The 10,410-nt window shown below is 43.8% G+C and overlaps 2 protein-coding genes across 2 annotated transcripts in view; both read left to right on the top strand.

Annotated features, from left to right (window-relative positions):
- Nucleotides 1-1,128, top strand: part of RPTN (repetin) — a 24,035-nt gene extending 22,907 nt beyond the window's left edge. Inside the window, exon 4 of the mRNA XM_004717688.1 lies at nt 1,092-1,128. Coding sequence (XP_004717745.1) covers nt 1,092-1,128 — 37 coding nt within the window. The remainder of the gene's footprint in view (nt 1-1,091) is intronic.
- Nucleotides 1,129-4,017: 2,889 nt separating this feature from the next.
- The window catches only part of TCHH (trichohyalin), a 53,148-nt gene continuing 46,755 nt past the window's right edge, over nt 4,018-10,410 (top strand). The window contains exons 1-2 of the mRNA XM_045295634.1: nt 4,018-4,155; nt 5,079-5,608. Coding sequence (XP_045151569.1) covers nt 4,018-4,155; nt 5,079-5,608 — 668 coding nt within the window. The remainder of the gene's footprint in view (nt 4,156-5,078; nt 5,609-10,410) is intronic.

Below are 10,410 nucleotides of genomic sequence, written 5' to 3' on the forward strand. Positions count from 1 at the left end.
CTTCTACATACCTTCAACATTCTCTATTTCTACTCTTCTACATACCCATATTATCTCCTGGTATTATCTCCTGTATTAGAAGAAGTAAGACCAGAGTGCTCCTTAGAGGCAAGGATGGCCATACCTTATCTTACATACTTTGGAGAGACCAGTCCCTGGAGAAGGACATCATGTTTGGTAAAGTGGAAGGGTGGTGAAAAAGAGCAAGGCCCTGAACGAGATGGATTGACACTCAGTGGCTGCATCAATGGGCTCAGGCATAGGAACAACTGTGAGGATGGCCCAGGATGTTGCGTAGTTCGTCTGCTGTACATACGGTTACTAGGGATAGGAATTGACTCAATGGCATGTAACAATGACAACAACACATACCCTCTAGAGCAGCGGTTCTCAACTTGTGGGTCGCAACCCCTTTCACAAGGGTTACCCAATTCATAACAGCAGCAAAATTACAGTTAGGAAGTAGCAGCGAAAATAATGTATGGTTGGGGGAATCATCACAATATGAGGAACTGTATTAAAGGGTCATGGAACTAGAAAGGTTGAGAACCACTGCTCTAGAGTTCTTGGATGCTGCAAATTGTAAAGGTGCTAGGCTGCTAACTGAAAGGTTGACAGTTTGAGTTCCCCAAAGAGAGATATATGTCACTGAAGGCCTAGGGGTCTGCTTCTGTAAAAATGGGACATTGAAAACGATAAAAAGAATAGTTCTACTATGTCACACACGAGGTGGCTGTAAGTTGGAATCCAATGAGCACTTGTTTTTGTCTGTCTGTTTTATTCAAAGCTGCATGTAGTCAGCCTATTAGCTTCATGAGAGCCAAACATTGTACACCTACAGTTTTACTTTTCTACCGGTGGTCTTTCTTTTTAACCCATCCAGGAATCCCTCTACGTCTTCTCTGTTGATATGAAGTCTTCTAGCACACAGACACCATCTGTCAGGGAAGCTGAGGCCCAACACATGAGCTCTCCACACGCCACCCGGGTTTTCTAAGACTCAGCATTTAGCATGTCCTGCTGGTCTTCACATTATTGTTCTGTGAGGCTTGTTTCTTTTGATAGCTTGATTATCCCCTGGTATTTTGCAGGTACTCTGCAGAACGCTTCATACCTATTCGATACTAGTGTGTGTTCTTAGTGATAAATAATGAGTGGGTTGCCTGATTCATAACAAAAGATCTCATTGGAATAGTGTGGATATGAAACAGAAGAAAACACTATAGGAATGAATCTATGCTCTTCTGAAGCTGCACAAATACTCACTGGCTTCCATAATTCTTCAATTCGTTTTTCCATGCACACATTTACTAGAAATCTCCTACACCCAAGACACTGGGCTAGCATGCTTTGGAATAGAGAGAGGTATAAATGGAGGCTCTGATCTCTAAGTCACATAATCATAAGCTTCCATGTCGTCCTTAAACTCCTAATTTTTCATAAAGATTTAAAGGATCTCCAAATTGCACCTCCAAATTGGACATTTACTGCCTTCCACCTCTACTGCGGGTGACAGGAAGAGTTAAGTTCTAGACTACTCACTAAGAGATTGGAGTTCAAGCTCTTCCAAGAGATGCCTTGCAAGAAGGACTTGGGAACCTGCTTTAAAAGGTGACGGCCTTCAAACCATGCGTGACACTTCCACGCCTGTTGGAACCGGGGCACCATAAATCCGAATCAAGTCAAAGATCCATAGAAACAAAAATCCCCCCACCGGTGGAACTGATATAATGTGAAGTAAATTGGCAATCCAAAATAGGTCAGTAGATTAAAATACAAATATGAACATACACAAGCTAAATTAGACTAAGACACCCCTCCCCTGGGAAATATACATAGCATCACTGCCCTTCCTTCCCTACATCCATAATGTGGTCAACTCAAGGTCCTTCACTAGGATGGAGGGGTTACACTCTTTTGATCTCAGGAAGTAACAAGGATTAAGGATTAACTCAGCTTTGAGACCTCCCCCCCCCCACACCCAAGCAGACATTTTTCTAATTAAAAGGGGCTGGGGCACAGTGGCACCTGCTCTTATGAAAACAGGTTTGTGAGCAAGTGGAGGAACAAATAAACTAGACAGTTTGCAAAGGAAAAGGGCAGCTGGGCTGAGCAGGGATGGGCCCAGGGTGATTCAGGCTCTGCCATCAAATGGGTGTCTCCTGGGTTGGCCTACTAGGGCAATTTTGAAAAATGCTATAAATAGGATGGGTTTTCAGGTCTCCAGTATCCTCTCCGGTTTCTGATTCTTCAGTGTCTCCCTCAGTCAGCAGGTAAGACATCCATGGAGGAATAAGCAACATGGGCTATGAGGCTCTTCAGAGCCATCTGTCAGGTGCTGGGCTGGGGAGGTCTAACTTTGCTCCATGTATCCTTCCAGCTTCCACTGCCTGTGCTCCGGGATTACGATGACATAGCCTAATGTCTGAGCCTAAAGGATATACACACGTGATGTTAGTGTGTAGTAGGCATCTCAAAACCCGGAGCTAGGAATATTAGGGGCTCTTTTGTATCCCATAGTGGAGCTTTAATGTTTTCTGCAAGTTAGGCAAGACCCATGGGTTTAGAGCACAACATATTCAAGGCTCTAGACTAGGGGACCCTAAAAATACTCAAGTCTTATCCTCAGGAATCGCCACACAGGACTCATCATGTCCAGTGCAATCCTTCTTGTCTGTTTATTCTGTGTAGGCCTCAGTGAATATTTCTGGAAGTCTAGAGTGTTCTGCCATTGGGGCTCTATTCCAGAGCCCTGGAAACCCAGTTACTGGACTTTTCACCCCACGGGAGGTGATAACCTAAGGAACTAGATCTCAAGACGCCCTGGCTTCCAGGGTGGCCGATGTGCACCTAGCTGGTGGTACACACTGGCTGTCACCTGCAGAGTGGGTTGTGCTGTGCACTCCTTTTGGCATTTGGTTTGCAGTAGGTTTTATATTCAATGATTCCATTTTATAAGCATGTTCCAAAATGCCAGCCCAGGCCAGAAGCACTTCCTGGAATATAACCTGTGGGATATCATCCTTAGAAAGAGACCTGCAGTTTTCTTCTCTGCTTCAGGGGGCTCATTAGGATACTGAGATCTTTTCAACCAAAGTTAAATCAAACTGTCAGCAAATGGACTGACTTTCATAACAATTCTAGAGAACAGAGTAGATTTTCTCCATAGGATTTCCAATATTGTTCATCATTAAGGAAGTCAACTGTCACATAGCTCTTATGAGGAATGGCTGTTGGGGCCAACCGACAGACCTTTTGGTGAGCAGCATAGCACTTCAGCGACTGTACCACCGGGATCTAGATAGAGAGATAGAGAGAGAGAAAGTAGATAGACAGACAAACATATAGATATCCACACACAAACAATACTCTCAAATTGCACAAACCATTTGTGCTACACTGCTAAAGCAACGATTGGTGCTTGGAGCACACAGGAGAATTCAGGAGAAAAGCCTGGTACTCTGCTTCCATATATTTGTACAGCCAAGAAAATCATATAGGGTCACCCTACTGTACAACACAGGGGTCTCCATGAGTGGGGATCAATTTCATGGCAACAGGTTTAGTGTTTACTTACGGAGAGATAACGGCTTCAAAGGATTCATGGAAAAAAATCTGTTCCCATTACTTCCATTTTCCTAAAAACTTTGAGAAACCTTTTCCAATATGAAAGTATGGGTATTGATGGGTGTTGGTCTGTGTGCATTTACCTATGTATGGATGCTCTATTAAAAAAAATAAGTTATTTACCTAGAAAAGAATCCACCATTTGTACTCACCTCCCACCATAATTTATGATATTTGGAACTTGACTCTGGGGTAGAAGGCATGAGGGGTATGGTTAACAAGTGGGTCTTATCATCTTAACAAGGGGGTTTTATCATCTTAATAATGGGGTTCATCTAATTTCCCAGTCCAAGAAGAGCATGTTCACTCTGAAAGTGCTACCTCTTGATCTTCTCTCTAAATGCACACACAATCATGTTTCTTCCATTAGCTCTACCAGTACTTGCCAAAATGGCTCAACTCCTGAGCAGCATTCTCACCGTGATGAAGGTCTTCCAGAAATATGCCAATGAGAATGGGGACTGCACCTCACTGTGCAAGAAGGAGCTGAAGCAGCTACTCTTGGCTGAATTTGGAGATGTCCTCCGGGTAAGACGGGCTCAGGGTAGGCCCTGGCCTCATGGAATCAAGTGTGAGTGAACCTGCTCTCGGTGACCAAAACAATTACCAGGGCTTAAGGTTTGGTCATAATTGGTCTTGCTTCACCGTCATCCTGTAGCCTGAAGAATGGCAGGCGCTGCTTTGTACTTCGCTCCCAGCAAGTGCCCGTGCATACATGAATGCATGTCCACATGCACACCTCCACCATGTTTGCATCTGACTTTAAACAGGAGGAACTATAACTTCAAAGTATCTGCTAATCATTTCTCAGAAGGAAATCTAAGATCTGTATCTTGATTCTGTATTTTAGAGCCATGCAAACATCTTGCTATGGGTTCATCACTTCAGCAAAGAGTAACTGAGCATCTTCTGTACGCCTAGGCCCTCGATCAATAACCAAGGCTCACTTTCACCGGGATCTCAGGGTAGTGAGAAGGAAAGCTCAACTCACTACCAGTTAGTCAATACCAACTCCTAGTGACCCTCTAGAAGAGGGTACAACTGCCCATGTGGGTTATTGAGCCTCTAAGAGGGTAGAAAGCCTTTTCCCACAGAATGGCTGGTGGTTTCAAACTGCTAACCCTTCTGATGATGGCCCAACAAATACCCACAGTACTATATTATACAATGTGATGGATTGACAATCCTCAAGTGACTTCAACTAATGTTTAATGGAGCCAATTTTAAATGGGCAGGTATATAAGATATAGTGATGCTCCCAAAAGTTAGCAAAATGCTGATGGTCTAAACATCAACTCTTCAAGAACTAGAAGCAAGCCCAAGCATTCAGATTAGTTTCTCAACCAAGGAGGGTCCAAATAGAGCTGCCTAGAGTGGGCCATGGGCTTTCGCATTTATCTTACTGTCCACAAGAGAATATCTGATTGAGTCTTTCTTGTATCTTCTCACAGAGACCAAATGACCCAGAAACTGTGGATACCATCCTGAGTCTCTTGGATCGAGACAGAAATGGAAGTGTTGATTTCCAAGAATACCTCTTGTTGGTCTTCCAGTTGGCCCAAGCCTGCTATCATAAGCTAGATATGGGATCATGTGGAGATAGTGCCAACCAGCAAGAAGAAGGGCAGGAGGGAGCACAAGACCATAAGAGCCCTAGAAATAGCGAGAGACAGCACAGGCATAGGCATGATGAAGACAAGCAGGATTCTCATCATGATCAGTCGGACAGACCAGACAGGGATTCCTGGCATCATCAGTCCAAGAGACAACATCAGGATTCAGACTGTGGCCAGTATGAGGGACAAGACAGAGATTCCCACCATAGTCAAATTGATAGACAACACAGGGACTTTGGTCATGGTCAGTCTGAGAGAGACTGCCACCATGGTCAGTCTCAGAGGCATGACAGTCACTCCCGCCATGGTCAGTCTGAGAGGGACTCCCACCATCGTCAGTCTGAGAGTGACTGCCACCATGATCAGTATGAGAGACAAGACAGGGACTCCCACCATGGTCAGACTGACAGACAAGATCAGCATTCTCACTGTGGTCAGTCTGGGAGACAAGATAGGGCTTCCAGCTTAGATCATTCTGAGAGACAAGGCCAGGACTCTGGCTATGATCAAAAATTGAGTCATAAGTCTGGCAGTGGCCAGCCTCAAAGGCAAGCATATCTCTTTGCCTTAACTCAGTGTGAGAAACCAGTGCAGGACTCTCATTACAATCAGTCCCAAAGACTGGGACAACAATCAAGCTGTGGCCAGTCTAGAAGACTTGGACAGGATTCTTGCTCCAGCCAGATAGCTCATCAGGAATCAGGCTCTCATTATGGACAGTCTGGAAGCCTAGGCCAGGAATCAGGTTGTGGTCAGAGAGACAGGCATGGATTGGATTCGCACTATGGTCAGACAGATAGACAAGGCTTAGGCTTTCAGTGTGGTCAGACAGACAGACAAACCCAGCATTCTCACTATGGTCAGACAGACACACATGGCCAGAGTTCTCACTATGGACAGACAGATAGAAAAGGCCAGAGTTATCAATATAGTCAGACAGGCAGACAAGGCCAGAGTTATCAGTATGGTCAGACAGACAGACAAGATCGGAGTTATACCTATGGTCAGACAGACAGACAAGGCCTGGGTTCTCAGTATGGACAGACAGATAGGCAAGGCCAGAGTTACCAGTATGGTCAGTCACAGAGAGGGGAAACTGAAAGACAAGGGCAAAATAGGTACTTCCAAGGGAGCCAGGGAACTGGAAGAAACTCATGTGCTGAGCAATCAGGAAGGGTAAGAAGACTAAGTCAACAAGCTCAAGGACAGGGAGGCCAGAATAGTCACCAGGCATGGGAGGGGCAGGCTGAGGAGGATGCCCAACACCACCAACACAAACTCTTGGCACACTTCCAGCAAGAAAAGCCTCTTTGCCACAAAGGGAGAGACTGGCAATCCTGTGGCAGTGAGGGGGCACACAGACAGGCCCAGACCCAGCAGGGCTGTAGTGAGGGGACAAGCCACCAGAGAGAGAGGCAGGGTCGACAAAGCTGTGGTAGACAGAGTCAGGAAACATGTGAGACACAAGACAGGCAAACGCATGAGGAAGAGCAGAACCATCAGAGAGGAAACAGGCAAACCCATGATCATGAGTGGAACAGCCAGAGAAGAGACAGACAGACTCATCATGATGAGCAGAACTGTCAGAGAGGAAACAGGCAGACCCATGATCATGGCCACTACTCACAGAGACCAAACAGGCAGAGCCATGAAGAGGAACAAAACTGCCAGAAACAATGGAATAAACATACCCAGGAAGGGGGAGAGAGCTTTGAAAGATCACAGAACCAGCAATCCCATGGGACCCAGCAAGGTCGTCCAAACAGAGAGCAATTCCATATGAATGAAGGTGGCCAGAGCCGAGGCTCACAAGGAAGATGTAGTAACTCAGCCCTTCATCCAACCCAGGGCAATGGGAGAACCCATGGAACAGAACAGGATAGGGGTCATTCAAACAAGGCAGGCATTTCTTCCAATCCCCTGTATGACTATGTGCAAGAACAGAAATCACATGAGTACTGGGCTGCATGAGCAACAAAGCTGAAGCTACAAGAAGCCAAGAAAGAAGCCTACAAGTCAAGTTAATCTTTCCTTCTCTCTATGAACTTGACAATGTATGCCTTCTATCCATCCTCTACTCTACATGTAATGAAGGTTTTGAGGGCCACTATTCACTTTCAGGGAATATCTTTGAGCAACAATTCTGGGGTTTGCTGGTTAAGGAAAATCTGAGTAGTAAATTGGGTGAAATAATTAGATCCCAATTTGGATTATTTTGAGGATTAAATCATTTCCTTGCTTGCCCTTGGTGTAGGCAGAGCCTGATTGGGATCATGCAAAAGGCAGAAACACAAAAGGCATTTTAAAGATTTTATGAGAAGCAGGATCCATGAAACTTGAGATTGGATATGAACTTGGGCTCAGGTGAATGAAGCATCATGGAGCGTGAACTTCATAATCTTGACAGAGATCAATACAGCAAGAGCCGCGTCAAAGATCAAGACCACAGAGGGTGTCTCAACATCAGAAATACCCCCTGCATCCATGCTCCTACCCTTCACCAGAGACTGTTGAGTTCTTTTCATGGGAGTTCAATAGACTCCAACTCCATGCCTTACGACTTTCTGAGCATTAAACTAGAAAACATCTACCATCACTTTGCAAATTCCTAGGAGGCAACTTGATAAGCCATAGCTTCAGAGGCCTGAAAACCCTACACCAGAAAATCTGTGTGCAGACAATGGAATAGAATTTAAGTACTCAATAAATGATTGGTGAGCATTGACTTGGGGCTCTTTTTCTTCTTTCTTGAGCGACTGTGCTGTCTTCTCTGGTAGACCAGTTTTAGGACTTCATTTCTGGACAACTAATATCTATTTATCCCCTAAGTTCCTAAAAGAAAACAAGCAAGAATCTATATGAAACAAAAGCAGTCAAAACAAAACTTTTCTGTATGTCATGTGCTGCTCCATCCCTCTAGAGGACTCATGGATCTGATTTTTTCTCCTCATTCACCTCCACATTCAAATGGTGATTAAGACTTGCCAATTCTCAATCCTCCATATCTCTTGTGTCTCCTCCCACTTGTCCACCTCCATTGTCTTCATTTCTCCACTTTTCAATAAATGCAAAGTGACTTGTGAATGAAAGTCAATCTCCTCAGTGTGGCACACAAGGACTTTCACTATTTAATCTAGATGACTGTCCCAGCTGAGTCTCATGAGACATTCCTCCAGGAGTATCCTATCCTCTAATCACACCAACGACTTGACCTTTCCTTAACATAACCACCATGTCTCATTAATTTATAACTTTGATTATGCTATTCTATAAATTTAGGACTCCTCTTCACTATTTTGTGCCAGGTAAAAAACCTAGGCATATTTTGGATTTCAGAAAAAGCACCACATCTTTGAATAGCCTTTCTGGATATGCCTAGAACTCCCTTGGGTTCCCACTCATTCTGATTCTATCACTTGCTCCACATGTCATGGTAATTATCTCTCCTACCAAACGGAGAATAAGGCCCCAGTTTAGGCAACCTCATATGCTCAACACATAGTATACCTGGGTAAGTGGATCAAAGAAGTTTTCAAGATAAATTCTTTCAATTTGCAGTAGCATGGTAGGCAACTTGGGGATGTAATCTTTTAGACATTAGACTTTTAATCTCAACATTGAGGGTTCAAACCAACCAGCTAGTGCACAGTTTTTAAAATGAGGCTGTCTTCTCTCCTAAAGATATTGAATTGGAAGCCCTTAACAATGTCTCTATGAATCATTGAACTTATAGAAAACTGACTTGATAGTAGTGACTTTTGGCAGGGGTGGGGGGAGGGAGGGGGTTGGTACCTTGTATGGGCCTATGATGCTGGAAACTATTCCATGTAGTATTTTAAATGCTACAAGGGTTACCTATGGAAAACATGTTTCGGAGGAGCATCTAGACTTAAGACTAGTAAGAAATAACTGGACATATGCTTCCACAAATTAGCCAATGCAGACCTCATGGATCACAACAGAATTTCTTCAGTCGCACTCATTTTAGGCATCCAGAGAGATGAACTGCTAGAGGAAGACATCATGTTTTGGGAAATCCAGAGTTCATGAGAGGGTGAGGAGACCCTTGGCGAGAAGGGTTAGCACAATCGATCCAAAGATGAATTCAACCGTGCTAGGGGGTGGGAGGATGTGGAGATCCAGGCAACATTTTCTCTTACTGTACATAAGATCACCAGAGGCAGAGGCTACTTAGTGGTAGCTAACAAGATAAAAGTGTATGTGAAGCCCAGTAACAGACCAAGAGAAGTGAATCGGTCCTAGGTAAAGGAATGAAAAGCAGTCTTTTTTGTATTTGAATGAAAATGGATCGAATGTCTAAAGTTATCAAGATTGAAATATTTAAAATCAACAGGCAATCAGAGCTATAATCCAGGAATGAGAAAGCTGGAATCCAAAAGCTGCAGCCTTTGCTGCCCAAATTATCTGTCAACATCTACATCCCCACCACCTTGTTTGCCAAAAGAAATAGCTAAAAAAAATGCATTGCCTTTAGCTCACTCAAAATTTCTAACTATTATGCAAACACAATAATTAAAACAAATAATTCATGTGCAGACCATAAGCCAAGGGTCTCCGTAGAAAGTATAGAAATTGACCCCCCAAAACAAACCTATTGCCATGAGTCGATTTCAACTTAGGACAACCCAGTCAGACAGAGGAGAGTTGCCCCATGGGATTTCCAAGGTTGTTGATCTCTATGGAATTAGAAAGTCATAACTCCTGCAGATAGATGCTAAGATAAAGATCCTGGTAGATGCTAATTCCTGAACTTTTTGGTTACCGGCCAAGTGCTTAACCACTGTGCCACCAAAGCACATCAGAAAATATAGAAGGAGATAAAAGTGGCTGCCAATGGCCATTGGATAGTAGTCACTATTGATTTTAGTTATTGACAAGTTAGCTTCAACTCATGGCAACCTTATGTATAACAGAACAAAATGGTGTCCAGTCTTGTACCATCTTCATGGTCATTGTATGCTTCAGTCCTTAGTTGCGGCTATTGTTTCAATCTTTTAGAGTGTCTCCTTCATTTTTGTTGAAACTCCATTTTACTAAACATAGTAGCCTTCCCTAGTACAGTGAACCCTCGTTTATCGCGGTTAATCGGTTCTAGGCCCCACGGTGATAAATGAAATTCCACGAAGTAGGATTCCTTATTTGTAAA

Source organism: Echinops telfairi, unplaced genomic scaffold (assembly GCF_000313985.2).
Source record: "Echinops telfairi isolate 266 unplaced genomic scaffold, ASM31398v2 ScPeMD7_5805;HRSCAF=6673, whole genome shotgun sequence".
Lineage (NCBI taxonomy): Eukaryota > Metazoa > Chordata > Mammalia > Afrosoricida > Tenrecidae > Echinops > Echinops telfairi.